This window comes from Podarcis muralis, chromosome 2 (assembly GCF_964188315.1).
Source record: "Podarcis muralis chromosome 2, rPodMur119.hap1.1, whole genome shotgun sequence".
Classification (NCBI taxonomy): Eukaryota; Metazoa; Chordata; class Lepidosauria; order Squamata; family Lacertidae; genus Podarcis; species Podarcis muralis.
The window spans coordinates 103,080,369-103,099,407 of record NC_135656.1 but is presented as its reverse complement, the minus strand read 5'-3'; the positions used below and the strand labels follow the sequence as shown (position 1 = coordinate 103,099,407).

The following is a 19,039-nucleotide window of genomic DNA, read 5'->3' as shown; positions in this document are numbered from 1 at the left end:
ATGGAACTGCCCGGATAAACCAGAGGAACAGCTTGAGTCTCATTGGCCCAACAGTGGTAGGGCTGATGCTTCTTGCAACAGATGCTCTCACTTCACATGGTATGGGGGTACAAAGAGTAGTAACCACCCCACTGAATGTAAACAGAGCAAAGTTCAAATGGAAGAGGACATATTTGAGGCACGTGAGTCTTGGACTGTGAAATTGTACAGGGAATCTTGCTGGTATTTGCTGGAGAATAGGACAAAACTATTTCCTGCCTCCCTACATCCACCAAAAGGTTGGCAGCAGCACCTGCAATAGTCAAAGACCATGAGTCATGAAGATATAGAGAAAGTAAACGGGGGAAAAGAGAAGAGAGACGTAAGAGGAGACACAGGAGGAAATGTTGGCAGGCTTTGCCACAGAGGGAAATTAGAAAGACGGAGAGAAATGAGAGATGGCGAGGAAGGTCTGAGGGCCAGAAAACCTCCAGTGGCAAGTTTACAAGAGTTGAGAAGGAATTCTGAGGCAAGGAACCTATGCTGCAGTAAAGATGTAGTCCTGTAATCAGGAGTGCCTGAGGAAATAAAACATGCAATAAGCAAGATCACCAATGATAGGAGCACCCAGACTTGTAAGAGACAAGCTGGGATTCCGAAGATCCTTGGGACCTATAATGGAAGAGTACAACAATCCTGATAACAGGCTAATTTTCTGCTGCTCTACATCCCTATGTTTTATTTCACTTTTCATGTTTTATTGTTCTTGCTTCTATTTATTTATTTATTTATTTAATTGGTATACTGCCCTTCATTTGTAGATCTCAGGGAGATTCACAACATAAAAATGCAATATAAAAACACAATGTACACAATAAAAACACGAACAACAAAAAACTACAAACCAATAACCTTCCAATAAATTTTATAGTAAAAGATTAATAAATGGAAACAAACAAACAAAGTTGATAATTAGCTGCACTTGGGAGTCCAGCCTGTAAGCAAAACTGCAGGGTAAAGGTAAAGGTAAAGGGACCCCTGACCATTAGGTCCAGTCGTGACTGACTCTGGGGTTGCGGTGCTTATCTCGCTTTATTGCCTGAGGGAGCCAGCGTACAGCTTCCGGGTCATGTGGCCAGCATGACTAAGCTGCTTCTGGCGAACCAGAGCAGCGCAAGGAAACGCCGTTTACCTTCCCGCCAGAGTGGTACCTATTAATCTACTTGCACTTTGACGTGCTTTCAAACTGCTAGGTTGGCAGGAGCAGGGACCGAGCAATGGGAGCTCACCCCGTCGCGGGGATTCGAACCGCCGACTTTCTGATCAGCAAGCCCTAGGCTCTGTGGTTTAACCCACAGTGCCACCCGCGTCTCTGCAGGGTAGAAATAAGTAAATAAATATAGCAAGCCAGGCAGAAGGCTGGTCTCCTTAGGACATTAGTATTCTATGTACCGAGTGTTTCTTCCCATGGGAGCAGAGTCAGGCATGCAGGTCCTCCTTCCTTCATACATACATAGCTTGCAATAGTACCATTGGAAAAAATCTATTTCTCAATCAACTGTGCTGAATGTATAAATTGTGCATAGGTGAAGAATAGGTAACTATCTAATAATGATATTTTAATTCGACACACTCTTACTATTTTAGTAATTCACCAGTTCTCTTCCAACCGTAATGAAATATCTGGTGTAAACCTTTCCAAAATGAATGTGGGTGTTCAGTGGTTGTGCTACTTTCCTTCCAATATGTTTTTCAAGATTGGATTTTGAGATTTGAGAAGCAGGAGTCAAATCAGGAAAACTTCTACATTAACTCACCAACACAATAGGAGCCATGAGAGAGATAACATTCATTAGTTATCTGAACATCAGGAGGCCCCTAGGCTGAAAGACAAACTGTTCTGTAATATTTTGGATGTCTTGAAGGAGTTCTAGAATACACCAATTAATCAGAGCTGACTTTTTAATTTACTATGACATATTGTAATAAATAAGATTATTAAAGGGAATCTAATCCATCTGGTGTGCAGAGGTCATGATTTAATTAGGATTTTTATATATCTGAAATTAAACTCGGAGTATATGAAATGCCTAAAAGTAACAGAAAACTTTGATTAGACTTTTACCGCTATTAATAATGCCTTATTTCCTGTTCCAGTGTCTTAATAATGTAATTATCCTGGAGCAAACCAGAACTAGGTATATTTTATTTATTTAAACTTGAAGTCTACCCAACTGCTAAAGTTCAGGGCAGGTTTAGAAGTTTTTGTCAACAGATCAACACCAGATTAAAACAGCTCGATTGAGAACCTCTGAACCCTTCTTCTAGCACTAAAAACAAACCCCATCGCTGTGAGTGGCAGTGCTGAGTCAATTCTCTAAACATGCCTCAGCAATCACAGCCAAGGAGTGCAAACAGGTTTCATTAGATTGGGGAAGGATGGAGAAAGGAGTTAACAATGACCCTTTCGCACAGAATCCAAATGGCTGCCAGGGACATTGTGCCTCTCCAATGCTGATAACTTCCTGAAGCAAAGGGGGCAGGTGTATCAATGGAAAATGGCACACAGTGGGATATGTATTCCAATTGTGGAGCCCGAGATAGTTTAAATACTAGGCAGGAATAAATGTTAGGCGCATATGTGCATCTGATCGGCTCGTCTTGGTTGCTGCTGCCGCCCTGGTACACTAGCATTTTGGAATCAGCTACTGATGAAAGTTGTTGTAACAAACATTTCTTACCAACTGACAAGTTTTCTCTCACTATGACTGGGAAATTACAATTGCTGCTCATTTATATCTGTCTATACTCTTTGGTAGGGACGCGGGTGGCACTGTGGGTTAAACCACAGAGCCTAGGACCTGCCGATCAGAAGGTCAGCGGTTCGAATCCCCGCGATGGGGTGAGTTCCTGTTGCTCGGTCCCAGCTCCTGCCAACCTAGCAGTTCGAAAGCCCGCCAAAGTGCAAGTAGATAAATAGGTACCGCTCCGGTGGGAAGGTAAATGGCGTTTCCGTGCGCTGCTCGGGTTTGCCAGAAGGGGCTTAGTCATGCTGGCCACATGACCCGGAAGATGTATGCCGGCTCCCTCAGCCAATAAAGCAAGATGAGTGCCGCAATCCCAGAGTCGTCCGCGACTGGACCTAATGGTCAGGGGTCCCTTTACCTTTTATACTCTTTGGTATTTGTAGTTTTCTTTCTCAACTGTTGGTGGAGCTGGGAATTTATAATTCTTGTTTGTGTAATTCTGTATACACTCAAAAGCTGGTTTCAAAACTGGGGTTGATAGTTCTATTCAGATTTTTTAAAAAAGAAGCAGCTTAGTTTGGTTTATTATTCAGCATGGCAAAAAAAAATTATCTGGTTCCCAATATGGAAGGCTAAAAAGGAAATCCAAACAAACAAGAAGGTTGTATCTCCAACCACAACCAGAGGAAAGGAGTTCAAGGACCAAACTGAGACTGAAGCTGAAATGAATTTTACATACTGCCTCAAAAGTTACTGGTTTGAGGAACATAGTTTGAACACAGAAGACAAACCAAATGAATATTATGGATACTTTATATCAGCAGTTGGAAGAGATGGAACTAACTATTGAAAAAGGCAAGACAATGGCTCAAATATGAAGGGGAAAGAACTGAAAGCAAATGAATCTGAAAATGCTACAATGTCTACAATTTTTAACTTTAGTGAGCGTGCTGCTTGGCCTATTTGCCACAAATTTTGGTGGAGCATGGGCCAGAACCAATTCAACCATTTTTGTTTCCCAAGGATAATAATCTACTGAAGAAAATTCTCATTCTATAATTATACAAGGACACTGGCCAATGAGAAATAATTAATCACCAATGGTGTCAGTATTCCATATCAAATAACTGTGTTCTGGTTTTGTTGGAAGCTGCTTACTCGTAACATTACTGGAACATCACGATCTCTTTGTGATAAAGGAACAAGAGATTGGAAAACATATCTGCTGTTTCAGAAGGACACAAGAAAAGTAGTGACCATCTGGAAAATTTTCACAAATGGAAAGAACCTGAACTTCATTTTTTTTTAAAAAAAAGAAAAAGAAAATTGTTGATGAAGAAAACATGCCAGAAGAAAAATACTGGCAGCAAATTTTAGAATAACCAACCGGTTAACAAAAATAAATATATGTATTCATACCACTGGAAGAGACACGTGGTGTTGATATTATGGATATTTTATTTCAGCAGTTGGAAGAGATGCAACTACCTATTGAAAAGGGTAAGACAACGGATCAAATATGAAGGGGAAAGAAAATGGCATCCAACAGATAATTCTGAATGTCAATCCATGAGCATTATTTGGTCCATGCAGTGCACATTCCTTAAAATTGATCATAGTTGATGCTGCTTTCGGAAGGGTTGGAAGATTCAGAACATTTCTATGCCATCTGGTGGGATTTTATTTCTTATGTTTCAGACCTTGATGCTCAATATTCACCATCCACCTCAGCTCAGGAAATATGCTTGTCTTGATTTATATTGCTGTGCCACCATTTTCCTTTTTAAAATTTGTATTGCTTATTTGTGTCTTATATGGCATGATGTAATACCCTGACTACTGCACTTTTGGGTTGTTAATGTCAATAAATATTTGGAAAATAAAAACAAATGCTGCTGCTAAGTGTTGCTTGGGTAGCACAAACATCTGACTGTCCTTTTCCTAACAAACAAGAAAACAGTTGTGCAACTTCCAATATGTTTTTGTTCTTTCTATGTTTTTGTTCTTTGCTGTTTCCATTATATTTTATCACTTTATGTGAGTCATTTCAAGCTATATGAAGGAAGACAGAGTAATGAGGCCTTCCTGAAATTAGCATACCTATGACACAATGGGGTTATGAGAGAGGAGAACGATCCTTCAATATAGACAAAGCCTCCAAGGAGCTCTCCCATACATTCCTATTTCATAAACAGGTGAAACAAGATTTTCGATTTGATATGAAGACAGGGAAAAGGTAAGAAAACAAAAGGGCAGAGATGGGAAATTAATACAATTAAATAAAACTCAAATCAAAATACTTGCTGTCAAAGTGAATGCATATTTCCGAAAGGCAACAGTATGATAGATGCCATTCACATAAAAGACTCGTCCAGCAACACAGGAGATGATAACATATCATCAAACGCTCTGAGAAATATACTGTCCCAGCTCCCATTTATTGCTACATTAACAATGGAAATGGCACATCAAGGGAAAACCCCAAAAGTGTCAGACCCTCTATATTTAAACATAAAGAAGGAATTTAAGTAAAGTCTGGTAGAATACTGCGGAATATCTCAAAAATGATGAGCATGGGGAAATTGATGTCAAATATTAGTTTTACAAGTTCTACACTTAACATACTTTTCTCAGGACATAATAATTCAACGTTAAGCTGTCTGCTCTTACAAATAGGATTTTCATAAACTCAGGGAAAGGCTGGAGTCTGCATTCCTATGTACTGAAGCTATGCAAAAAACAAAAAAACAAACCACTACAAAAGTAAGCTTTACCTATAGATCCTTGATCTTTAGATCCTTGATCTAATTTGTCTTGAACACTATGGCTAGGAGGACAATGAACCATTTTTTTAATGGAAATACAGAACACTTCAGACCCCATAGCACAATATGTATTTTACCAAGTTCTTGATTAAGAAACCAATATGGAATTTATAAGAACGGCTACAATGCTTTTTTTAAGTCTTTCAGGACATTACTAGCAACTTCCTTTCCCACTGGACACAGCAGATGGAATTAGCATCTGGTCCTTCTTCAGTACAGGGAGCCCAAGAGATAATGGCCAGCTAGGAGGAAATTGTTCTCATTCCCCAGACAGCAATCAAAGCAACTTTGGTTCCAGAGATTCTAGTAGGCACAACACTAAGGAGACACTTTGAATTAAAGTCAGATCAACAGTTTGGAAGGAAGCCCAGAAAGCAGAGACTTCTGAAGTGAAGTAAGACCAAGCATGGTGTTATATGTTTAGGAAAATAGGCTTATTATCTAGTCTCCTTCAAATTAACAGTTTAAGAAAGAAGCAATCATGTAGTGAAAGCACGCTACTAATACAGAATAGGAGTGTGCAACATATGACATTAAATTATACAAGAGTAGATTACAAAGGGAAACTGCCACTAGCTGTAATGCACCATGTTATAAATTTCCAAGTTTTTATCTTCAAGATTTCACAGCACTTATGTCCCTATTTATCAGAAGATAATTTGAGTGGCCATGATCTCGTATTTCAAACTTCCAGTGAAAAATTAATTGCATCCAGCAGAATCTTACAAATAAGACTTACAATTGTGCAGAGGTACATAGGATAAGAATCTCATTCAGGCGCCCTTGGATATTTATTTATGGCAGAGTTTTAACACCCAGCTCTTCCCCCAGGTTCAAGCAAAGGATAGGTTATGATACAACAAGTGTGAAACAAATTATGAAGACCACTATGGACTTTGATGCAATTCAACAGATTGTAATACAACAAAGCTGTTAATACGCTTTGTAATTCAAATAATATGCACTGCCAACGATGCCCCAAAAGCTAAACTACAGTACTAGGAAGAGACAGGCCTCACCTTTTCAGTGTTCTATAATATATAACGTCAAATCCAATACAACAGTTTTTCAATTACGTTTTCGCTTTATGGCATTCTAGAAGTGAAAGTGGATATTACAGCAAATGCTGCAGTGCATCTTCCCTTTTAAATGAGTGTTCCTGTTGAAGATTTTTTAAAGGAGAGATTGGATGGCCCCCTGTCATGTATGATCTAGTTGAGATTCCTGCATTGCAGAGGGTTGGACCAGATGACCCTGGTGCCCTTCCAGCTCTGCAATTCTGCAATAAGGCTTCATTCACAAGTTCCCTTCCATTTCACACACTGCTTCTCCCCACCACTCTATTTTTCTTTTTCAATGCCACTTTACATTGCACCAGAATCTTCATTGGACTGTTTTTTGTGCGGAAGGAGGAGGACGAAGGATCTTTCTTAAAAAACAAACAAACAAGGTATTCTACCAACCACTGTGGTTCCTCATAGCATGCTGACACTTCTCTCCTGTTTTTTTTAATGGTTCCAGTTCTAACGATGCTCACCATCTAAATTCACAATTTAATCAGATTATAGTAGCTAGCTGTAATCAACATAATGAAAACTGGAGGACCCTGGGAAGCACAAAACTAGGATTGTAAGACAGGCTGAAAATGCACAACCTTTTAACATTTTCTGTGCTTTCCGCTTGGCAAACAATGTCTCTGCCAGAACAAAGGGAAAAAATGAGGGAGGAGGATAGAAATATGACATTCTCTCAGCCCATTCCTTAGCTGAGAAAACGTGAATGTGTACTGCAGCCAAAATTGCACTGATATCAATTAAGACTTAAGCACACATAAGTTGGTGAAGAACTGCAGTGTGGGTTTTCAATGCAGTATCCATAACTACATAAGGAACTAAACAAAATCAGTGATCTTTAAAGAACAATTACAAGTGAAAAGTAAAACAAAATTCTCTGTCTTCTAAAGTGATAAAACTGTTTCATGTCCATAATCAGGAACTGATCACCTATGCTACTTTTTTCTAATTACAAAATATAATAAAGTTTTAGATAGTATGTTCTCATATATATATATATATATATATATATATATATATATATATATATTCACAATTAAAAATATATAGATGTATTATATTAGAGAGAATTTGTTTTCTAGTCCTCAGGGAAATATACCACAAAAGAGCCTGAGAAATAGTGATCAAATTAGCTTAATTACTCCATGTCAACTTGATTAGTCGCTGTTCTTTAATGCAAAAGCTGCCACTTGCAATTAATAGCAGTTGGTGCTGGTTCAATTGATTGAGTGTCTACAATGTCTACGAAACATGATAGGAAGTTTAGCATTATCTTACAGCAATTCAGTAGAGAAGTCTTGTCCCAATGGTACATAAATCTGAAGTACCAGAAATTGCTGGATCAGTCCAACTAGAAAAAGAGAAAAGAAATACATAAAGTACACCCTACACGTATTATTTAGCATTCCAGATAGAGATAGGAACTTTATTTCCCAAGGTTTATGCAATATATAAAAAGAGGAAAAACAACAGGAGGAAACCAAATCAAGCCGCAATAAAAGGGGATACTATTCTAAACAAGCAACTGGTGGCTCAGGTGGAACTCCTACAAAAAAAGAGACCTAATTACTTTATTTACAGTTTTCATTACGTTGACAGCACACAAACAAGGGCACATAAAAATAAATCTAAAAATTCACAGGCATTTTCCAGCAAAAGCATGTGGTGATTACTCTCATTGATGACAAATCAAAACTTTATTTGAACCACTTAAACAATTCATCACACAACAGAATTCAGATTAGGACAGCTGGGGGCAACTTAGGGTTTGTTCTAAGCTGGATGTCTAAAACAGAAATGTAAGCTCCGATGGGAAAGCAAAGAGCAAAAGTTTTTTTGCAAAAATCAAAATCCATTTCAGGACAGGAAAAACAAAATGATTTTGATTAATAATGGCCACAGAATAATCATTTTAAAAAAAAGGTGGGGGTGGAGGTTCCTGTAGTTGTATGAACAAGAATAGCCATGCAGTACTACTATCCTATTATGACCAACTGAAAGAATAGCTGACCAACCCCATTCTAAAAAACACATCCTTCCAACTGTCTTAAGACCAGCTGATTGTGATCCTTGATGTAACTGACTCACCAGCCCTAAACAACAGATTGCATTACCCTATGCTTGGATCTCTATTTTGAAAGGCACGATCTAGACCAGGGATTGTCAACCTGGTCCCTACCGCCCACTAGTGGGCGTTTCATGATTCTAGGTGGGCGGTAGGGGGTTCTACGGCACAAGCTGAATCCTTCTTCCATCGAGCACTGGTGGGGAGTAAGGAAATTTTACCATCAAGAAAGATGCATTAGTGGACAGTAGGTATAAAAAGGCTGACTACCCCTGATCTAGAAACAAAGAAGCTTTTCAGTTAAACATGTTGCAAACTTTGTATGAGAAATCGGGTTAGCAAAAATGAACTCCACAGCGCCATCTAGTGTTAGTGTTAGAATACATAAACACATATTAAGCGCTTTTTCTTTGCCAATGTAGCTGAGTCCAAAGAAGCACTGCCATTCCTGCTTTTCCCTTTCAGAGTCTTTAATAGTTAATATAGGCATAGGCAAATTCAGCCCTCCAGATGTTTTGGGACTACAACTCCCATCATCCCTGACCACTGGTCCTGTTAGCTAGGGATGATGGGAGTTGTAGTCCCAAAACATCTGGAGGGCCGAATTTGCCTATGCAAATAGATATGTAGCTGTGGGTTTTGTGTTTTAAAGAAGCCTGTTTAACTGAGTTCAATGATTAAAAAAATTCTTTAAGGGCTTTGGTTGTATTTTCATTCTATGTTTAAATTCCTCCGAGAACTTTGCTAGACTGGGGGTATATAAACGTCATAAATTTACTTCCTGAAGAAAATTCTGCGTCTATGGTTATTCCTGTGTGTAATTTGGTATTTGTGTTTTCTCTTTCTTCTTTTCTTGCTGTATCAATAATAATAAAATTACTTCCTGGTAAGCATAATTGGGACTGTGGCCTTGGTGACAAGCCTCTTTAAAGCAGTGCTGGGAAAACCTCAGGCAAACCCATTTGCAAATTTTGGACCTCTGAGGTATGGCAGCCCAATCAGATTATTTTGGACTCGCCACATCCACCTTACATGGGCCTGACATCATATATGACATTGGACACAGGAAAGTTCACGCTATACCTAAAGGAAGAAGAACTCAATGTGCTCCTGATTCTGACTTTGCAGCCAAAAGTTGACACTTCTTGAATTTTACACTTTTTCACACACAGAGACACAAAGGCGGAGAATTCAAGAACTGCTGACTTTTGTCTGCAGATGAAGAAGCAGGAGTCTATAGAGTGCACTTCTGATTCTTCCTTTGCATCCCTGGCTTGAATTCTTCCTTTCAGGCATGGCTTGAAGTCAATCCTGGGATGCAAATGATGAGTCAGGGATGCAAAGAAAACTTCCTTTGCAACCATGGCTTGATCTTTAAATCACCTGTTGTCATATCACAGTTTGCCTGCTGAAATGAAATGCTGAAGAGCCACTGTCATTCAATTTAGACAGCACTGAACAGGATGGACCAATGGTCTCACTCAACAGAAGGCAGCTTCTTATGTTCATATCACAAAAGTTTTTGTTACAGGTAGGTAGCCGTGTTGGTCTACCGTAGTCAAAACAAAATAAAATCACTACAATGGTACCTCTGGTTAAGAACTTATTTCGTTCCGGAGGCCCATTCTTAACCTGAAACTGTTTTTAACCTGAAGTACCACTTTAGCTAATGGGGACTCCCGCTGATGCTGCGCCGCCGTTGTGCAGTTTCTGTTCTCATCCTGAAGCAAAGTTCTTACCTTGAGGTACTATTTCTCAGTTAGCGGAGTCTGTAACCTGAAGTGTTTGTAACCTGAGGTACTGCTGTATATATAAGGGTCTGGTGACTTCTGTTTCAGTGTATCTGAAGAAGTGTGCATGCACACAAAAGCTCATACTAATAACAAACTTAATTGGTCTCTAAGGTGCTATTGTAAGGAATTTTTTATATTTTGTTTCCAAAAGTTTTTGATTGCCTTAATTCACACCAAAAATCTTCTTTCAAGAGCACTCAATAGAACAAGCCCAATGTCTTAAGTTTAACATAGCCTCAAGCAATTTCTCCAACATTTGCCTGCTGTTTACCCATACATTTTTGCTTTCAGTTTTAAAGCCTAGTTTAATGTTTTGATTTTAAATATGTGATAATTAGCCTACAGAATAAATCTCTAAATAAATACAAAGTGGTAAGAGTCAGAATGACTCTACAGTTCACTGCAAAATCAAGGGAAATGGTAATTCAAATTTAAGCTGTTAACACAAAGATTGCAACAGTCTTAGTAATTAACAATTCTCAAATTAAGCCTGAGCACTTTGTTGTAACCCTGCCAACAAACAATTCAAAATTCCATTTCTCATTAAAGATGCATTAAATATTTAGAGATCTGAAAATTTTACAGCAGAAATTTAAAATTAATTGAACCCATAAGCATTAATGCAGTAGCACACTTTAAAGTGCCTCATTTCTCATATAGCCAGTGTTTGGAAAGTTAATTTGTAATTACAAAATACTATCCAATAAATATTGGAATGTTCACTTTAACCAGAACATCACATGACAACCAAATCACATAGCTGAAAATGCCAAATCCCGATCCAAGATACAGTTCAAATGGCAGAAAGCTTTATAGTCGGTGCCAAAATTTCAAAATGGTAGGTGTCTATCTTGTTTCAGCTGGCAATGGATTCCAGGGAGATGGAGCTGCAACCCTAAAAGCCTGGTTCCCATGAGAAATTAAGTGCACCTCTGTGCCAAATGATACACTCATCAGTGCCCCATCTAAGCGGCACAGTTGCTGGGCAGTGAGATATTGTGAGACAGTCTCTTAGATGTCTTAGCAAGCCAAGCTGGCAAATGAAGCTCCTAGATACTGGGGCCACCTCAAGTGACAAAGACTGGACCTGGAGCACCCTCAAACTATGTAACTGTAATTTTAGAGGGAATGCAACCCTCTCCAGAATAAGAGAAGAGAAGAAGAGTTTGGATTTGATATCCCGCCTTTAAGGAGTCTCTCAAAGGAGCCTCCCTTTAAGGAGTCTCAAAGCGGCTAACATTCTCCTTTCCCTTCCTCCCCCACGACAAACACTCTGTGAGGTGAGTGAGGCTGAGAGACTTCAGAGAAGTGTGACTGGCCCAAGGTCACCCAGCAGCTGCATGTGGAGGAGCGGAGACGCGAACCTGGTTCACCAGATTACGAGACTACCGCTCTTAACCACACCACCACACTGGCTCTCAGCTGATCTATCTCCTGGACCTGGGGATCACTCCCCACAGGTCCTTCATCTTGACAGGTTTAAACTCAGCTTATTATCTTAAAGGAAGATAGCGAAGAATACTCCCAGAGACCTCTCATTAAAATCCTAAGAATTTGAGTCTGATACCCAACTGTCTATATACCTTAAGTGATAAATCCAGAAACCTGAGGTTGAACTTTTATTTTACTCTCCCTCTCTTCTACAAACAGATTTTAATTATTGTTTCTGGATTTATATTTGGAAAGTGAGGGAATCAGTCCATTTAAAGCAGTGGCTCTCCAACTTTTTTCTCTAGGCCAGAGGTCGGCAACCTAAGGCCCATGGGCCACTTTCGGCCCATGAGCTTCCTGGAACCGGCCCATGGCCATTCTGTGGATTGGTATAGGGATTCCGTGCTCTTTTTTTCCGCGGCGCCATTCCTTTTCTCGCTGTGGGGACCGACTTCCAGGTCGGAAGAGTGCCGGAAATAGCGTGTACGCACGTGTACGGGCGCTCCTCCGAGAGGTCTGCCAGGGAGTGGACCGGACCGGCCTCAAAAAACGTTGCCGACCCCTGCTGTAAGCCACTTTCAGAATGAAAATTTGCTTGTGACACGCTGATTTTTTTTAATGATAAGCAATACATTGGGGGGGGGGGGAATCCTAGCAGTGCTTGATTTATGACACAGAACACAGCTACTTTATAATATGACTATGGGACATTCAGAAAGTACAAAACAATGCAGCTACATAAGAACATGAATCATTCCCAAAATATAATTATAAACAAACCTATTACAAACAGACCTTAAGTATACAAACTCAATGAGAGGTGTTAGCTTGATTTTGCCAGATTATTGTTGTTGTTGGCATCCACCTAACTCAAGAGACAACACAGTGCGCCTCCAGGGGTGAAGACAAACCGCTGCGTTAGCAGCACCAAAGTAACCTCCCTGGGGTGTAAGCCTGGACAGTGTCAATGGAGACACCCCCATCCCACCCCCATTGTATGCTGACAGCTTCTAGGAGCCACAAGTGAGAGCTGAGTGCAGGGTGGGGACCAAAGGTGGACAAACTATCACTTTGACTTCATCCCGGAAGTGCACTCCATTGTCCCTCGATGGGAAGGGGGGGGAAAGTTTGCCTCCCTCTACAAACGCTCTAGTTCGCCAATGTCTTTGTCAAAATGTGGCATTCACAAACTGGACATAGTTCTTCACATGTGGCCTGACCAGTTCAGCATAGAGCAGTTTTATTACATCCTGTTATCTAAATACTCCAAGCAGACCCACTGAGGTCAACGGGCATACATTAGTCATGACTAACTTAAGTATACAACCTTACGCTTCTGTTAATGCAGCCGGAGATTGCATTGGCTTTTTCAGCAGCCAATGTAACATGGCTGAGTCATGTTCAGCTTATACTTTACTCAGACTTGATCATTTCTGCTCTATATGAAGACTACTAACATGCATATGAAACTGGTTAACCAACAGGTTATTTCACTTGCTCCAAACCCTAAGCATGCCATTGTGTGCATGAATCCCATGCATAAAAGGGCTTTCCCATGTGCCTCAATGAATGAGTTAGATCCCTAATAGCAAGATACCAAACATGTTCAAGGAAAAATTATTCTAACCAACTTAATTCCATGAAAATGAAATACGCATGTGGTAGCGTCACCATACCAGCTCAGAGTACAGTTCATCTGTGCTGAAAAAGCTGCTTATTCTTTCCCTGTGCTGAAAATAATTTTGTACCCATTTTGACATAAAAGCCCATGTAAACTACAGTCAAAAGAAATAAAAGCTACCTCTAACATTTGCTTCTAACATACTTCATCTGAAGTAAACATAAACAAAACAAACGAATAGGCAATAAACAACGTGCAGTGCCTAGAGGCTGACTTGTAATGTCATCATGAAAGAAATGGGGGCAGATCCTTCTTGCCTAAGAGAATAGCAGAGCTATTAGGCCGCATTCTGGACATTCTTAAAATAATCATTCCTTTGTTTGCAAAATATAGCCATTTTAAAATCATTGATGGCTCGTTTTCTAGATCTTTAGAAAACACACACAGAGGAAGAGAGAGAGCAAAAAGGAGCAGTAGAAACTGTAAACACATGCTGCCAAACATTTTTAAATGAACATTTTAAATACAGACAAATGACATATTTATTGAATACTATTTCCTTATGAAGTTATGCTGTAACTCATTGCTACAACCCCATTTGTAATTGTGACTACCACCAAAAATATTTACTTGCACAATAATAAGCTGTGATATGACTAGCAGATAGACGTATACTACTTTCTCAGTTCCCAGAATTCTCAGCTCACTAAATAAAAACTGTACTATTAATGTTCAAAATGTACCTTCTTTTATTTAGGACATATCTTTGTACATGTTTTCGCGGCTGCTGCCAGCACATAGTTTTTAAGAGCTCATCCACTTGCAATACATGCTGCCCTCACTCTGCTTCCAAACCCCAGCGCGTTCTCTCTCTCTCTCTCTCTGTACGTGTCTCTGATTGCCTCACATGTGATGAATTTAAGAGCAAAGGAAAGTTCATCTGTTCTTACTCAGAAACTATGTTCTGGGGTTTCTTTGTTTTTAAAGGCACAATGTAAGATACAGAAGACTAGCAAGGTTTGACATCAGTATCTGAAATGAATTCTCTGCCCTGACTTTGTTGAAGCCAGTCTACTGCGACCTTACAGTATCAGCCTAAACAATGGAGATCCAAATTAAAATAATCAGACTCCCCTGACATTCACTATCTCTCACCCTAACCTACCACACAGGGTTGCTGTGAGGACAAAATGGTGGAAGAGAAGAATCTGGTGCTGGGCACTTTGGAGGAAATATAAAAAAGTAATACATAAAATGCTGGTGAAAGAAAGCAGTGTCTCTCCTCACAGTGGAAAATGGCAATAACCCAGGTTTTTTCCTTGAGGGAAGTGGTCTAGTATAATTGTATCATGCATTTGTTGCACAATAAACAGAGGCAGAGAAAGCCATCAGCGAAGATAGATATATGGCAAGCCTTTCATACAAATCAAGCTACAATATAATAGTTGAAATTATGTGAGGAAAGGTCAATAGAGCTTAACAGAATGCCTTGGTAACTTGTGATAAGAATCTTATCTGATAGCTCAGTTGGTAGAGCATGAGACTCTTAATCCCAGGGTTATGGGTTCGAGTCCAACATTGGGCAAAGGATTCCTGCATTGTAGGGGGTTGGACTAGATGACCCTCATGGTCATTTCCAACTCTATAATTATATGAAATATTTCCCCCTATAAAGGAATTTTATAAGAATTAATTAAGCCTAGAAAAATGGAAAACACAGGATTACAGCTCTTTTTACAGAATTCACAGAAACAATTCAAAGACCCTCTTCAGTGTGTGCCTGTATTTGTCAGTTAGTCATCATCTTTAGAGGGCCTATATGATCACATCTGGCCAGCCAACTCTGCTAAACTTACCAACAGGGAAGGAAGACATTTGGTTCCTTAGAAAGGAAGCACTTTGTACAGGGAAGCATTTGACTTCACAAGGAAGAGGCTTTCCATTTTCTTAGTTCACGTGACACATGTATGCCTGATATATTTATTTATTACAGCTTTATCCTGCCTTTTCTCCAAAGAATTTAGAGTGGGGTACATGTTCTTCCTACTGCCATTTTATTCTTTTAACTACCAGTACGTTGGGAAGTATGTCATGCTGAAAGTGAACCAGTCTGCTTAATAACCAAGTGAGGGCTTGAATTCATTTCTCCCCCATCTATGCATCACACTCTATTCTCTGCAGCATGCTGGCTTAAAGCAGCAGGAGGCCTAGGGGAAAATGGTTAAAATATCAAGAGCAAAAGTAATTTTGACTAAGTGGCTCTAACTGAAAAAGAGATTTCCCTCTAACTTTGGAAGAACCTAGCTTAAGACACAACTGGCCAAATTTTTTATTTGTAGCACACTACTGCTTCAAAATTAAAGCCTAATCACATTTTATGATACTGTGTTACATCTATATTTAATACATTTGTACTTACGAGCTTGCCTGGTTTCCTTAGGAAGTTGCATCTTGTTTGTTTGACTGCTTCCTTCAAGAACAAAGACAAAGCCTTTCACTTGCTTATCGAACTCCTATCAAACCAACAAAGAAGATATTATACTTGGGGCGGCCAAAACAATTGTCCAAAAACACCAATCTACTACAAATGCAAAGATTTTTATTGGTTGTGAAGCCTATCACGAGCAAAAGGCAGTACAATTGGCTGTCAATGCTGGGGTGGGTAACCCTTTTTTAACTCAAAGGCTACATCTGCTATTGGCAAACCCTCTGAGGATGATATGTTGCACTCATTCTCTGGATTGCGAAAAGAAAGAAATCACTTTCACCAACAAATTGTTGGAAATCTTGGAGTCATATATGGCTGATGGGCCACAGGTTTGCCACTACTCTTCTAGAGCTGAGTACAGTCTTTGATTGAGATTAGGGACTGCTATCAGGACTCAGTAGTTATTTTGTTTTGTGAGCCACCCCTGGAAGCTGAAAGCTGGGATACTGTATTGGGTCAGATTGTTATTATTAATGTTTGACATTTTATTATGTTTTTGTGTGTGTTGGAAGCCACCCAGAGTGGCTGGGACAACTCAGTCAGATAGGCAGGGTATAAATAAAATTATTGTTGTTGCTATTTTGTTAGTTCCCTCCTTCTCTGCCTTTGTGAAAGAAAGCCAACATGCAGAATTTAAGCCGGTGAACCTTTCCTCATCACTATTTTCATGCCAGGAAAAGACTGGACTAGACCAGCAGTAATAAAAAGCTATTCTAAGCCTGCTGCCATTAGAATTTTTTAGCTGTACAAAGTGCTAACTTCCGTGGTCATTTATTTTTGTCACAGTAAAAGAAGTGAAAGTGACAACTCTTCCACAGTCAGGTCAAAGCCCTTATTACTTTCTAATGTTAAGTTTCATGTACATTTTCTGTAGTTTATATACCAAGGTCTTATCATTCCTGCATGAGACATACCTTCCCAATTACTGAAGGACTGCCAGAAACCTTCCATTTCATTCCAGGGTTCTTGCCTTGAGCACTGAAGATTTCAACAAATGGGCCACCCTGTAAGAAAAGCAAACAATGGCCTGTCCAGTGTGGTATCACTTGTGCTTTCTTTCACCCCATTGCTCAATAATTTAATCATAAGGGTATCCATTTGAAACCAATTCCTGATATAAATACCAAGAGTAATAAGAGTGATTCACCCAGATGGTGATTAGAAGTGCTTTTTATCTGCTAATGCCGGTGCACCAGCTGCCCCCCTTATGGGAGAAGATGTACTTTTGCTGATGACACCAAATTATCCAGGGTGACAAGGGATTGCAAGGAGCTCCAAAAGAGTACAGTGATACCTCTGTTTACGAACTTAATTCGTTCTGGAGGTCCATTCTTAACCTGAAACTGTTCATAACCTGAGGTACCACTTTAGCTAATGGGGCCTCCCGCCACCGCCGCCACATGATTTCTGTTCTCATCCTGAAGTAAAGTTCTTAACCCGAGGTACTATTTCTGGGTTAGCGGAGTCTATAACCTGAAGTGTTTGTAACCCGAGGTGTTCGTAACCTGAGTGTAGGGATATTGCGGAGTGGGGAGTAGGGTCCGGAGGGAGCACACTTCCCCACCAGCAGGCAGCCACAATCTGCCTGCACGCGTGACCTTGGGGTGCAGGGCAAACTCCCCCTCAGACAAGCCACGGCTGTCGGAACATCGTCCCCTGTGTCTGACCTTTTGCGGTCTCAGCAGTCAGCGGTGTCCTGTCTGTAACCTTTCCCCCCCAAGATCTTTTGTCTCCATTCGTCATACACTGTGCAAGGGGGAAATGACGCTGTGGAACAGGTGCCAAAATAACTCTGTACTACCCCACGATCTCGGGACGGAAGATGTGTAAAGGTCACAGCCCAAAATGTATCTGCCTAGCTTGCATATTTGTCTCAGTAAAAGGAGGCTCCACAGGAGTGGCAGCAGCTCGCTGCAGCCCACCTGTGCGCAGCTCACATGATCCAGTGAAATTGAATTAGGAAAGATTCAAGACAGACAAAAGGAGTGTGTGTGTGAGAGAGATATACCACTTCATTGCGACAAAGCTTTCTAGCAGTTTACAAAAATATAAAATAAAATATTAACATTCTGAATTAAAAAGTTTAAAACAAGTATTTAAAAACATTGCAAATAATGTTTTAAAACAATCAAAAAAACCTCTGGAATTCACGGCCATGGGCTTGCCACCCAACTTGAATGGCTTTAAAAGGGATTAGACAAATTAATGGTATGCTTCTGAACATCTGTTGTCAAGCAAAACAAGTGGGGAGACTGCTATTGCCCTCATGTTCTGCTTGTGGGCTGAAGCAGGATCTTAGCTGGAAGCAGCAGAGTTCATTAAGGGAAAATGTGCTTCAAATGCACTTTAAAGGCATAATCGAATATATAGCTTTACGGGTTGGGAATGATTAGAAACTGACTAACTATCAAAGCCAGAAAAGGTTTGTGGACTCCTGGTCAAGTCTTCGAAGAAGATCTAGACTGTTATAAAACAGAAATGAACATCAATCACTGAGCTTAAAAAAAAGCTCAGACTAAAAGCTCAAATTAACGTTGTCAATATTTTGCTCTTTTTTTAGGTTTGTTTATAGGTTTGTGTAAAAGTTAACGAATAAACATTTCTGTTTTACCTGATATTCATTTTTGAACATCCTGACAGCAATTTCACAGCTGGAACAATTATTTCAATACAGCAGTGAGCAATGGGATGCTTCTAGAAGTCACTAGAAATAAAGAAAAAACATTACATGAAATTCCACAAAAGCTTTACTAAAATAGCAAATGATACTGTGTTTGAAATACTGCCTAGCACTAGTTAGTATCCCATAATATCTGAAGCAAAAGAAGTGTGTTTTACTCTGGACCACCTTCTTGGTTCTGGCTGTGCTTACTAGCTAGTTCAGCTTTCTCTGTTTACAGGACAAATATCCAACCTTAGACATCAATCAATCAATCAATCAATCAATCAATCAATCAAGACAAATATTCAAGCAATTGTAGTGCAACATCCTCACATAAATATGCCAGCATCTTTTT

The 19,039-nt window shown here is 39.7% G+C and overlaps 1 protein-coding gene across 8 annotated transcripts in view; it reads right to left on the bottom strand.

Annotated features, from left to right (window-relative positions):
• The window catches only part of CFAP20DC (CFAP20 domain containing), a 143,031-nt gene that overhangs the window by 110,886 nt on the left and 13,106 nt on the right, over positions 1-19,039 (bottom strand). For 6 of the 8 annotated variants that reach the window (XM_028719581.2, XM_077925106.1, XM_077925102.1 and 3 more), the window contains exons 2-5: positions 18,634-18,726; positions 16,937-17,026; positions 15,954-16,047; positions 7,903-7,975 (exon numbers count right to left, since the gene is read on the bottom strand). In XM_028719581.2, the coding sequence (XP_028575414.2) occupies positions 7,903-7,975; positions 15,954-16,047; positions 16,937-17,026; positions 18,634-18,654 (278 nt within the window). In that variant the 5' untranslated portion in view covers positions 18,655-18,726. Of the gene's footprint in view, positions 1-7,902; positions 7,976-15,953; positions 16,048-16,936; positions 17,027-18,633; positions 18,727-19,039 lie in introns of those variants that run through there. The other 2 variants (XM_077925104.1, XM_077925105.1) reach the window with 2 other exon arrangements.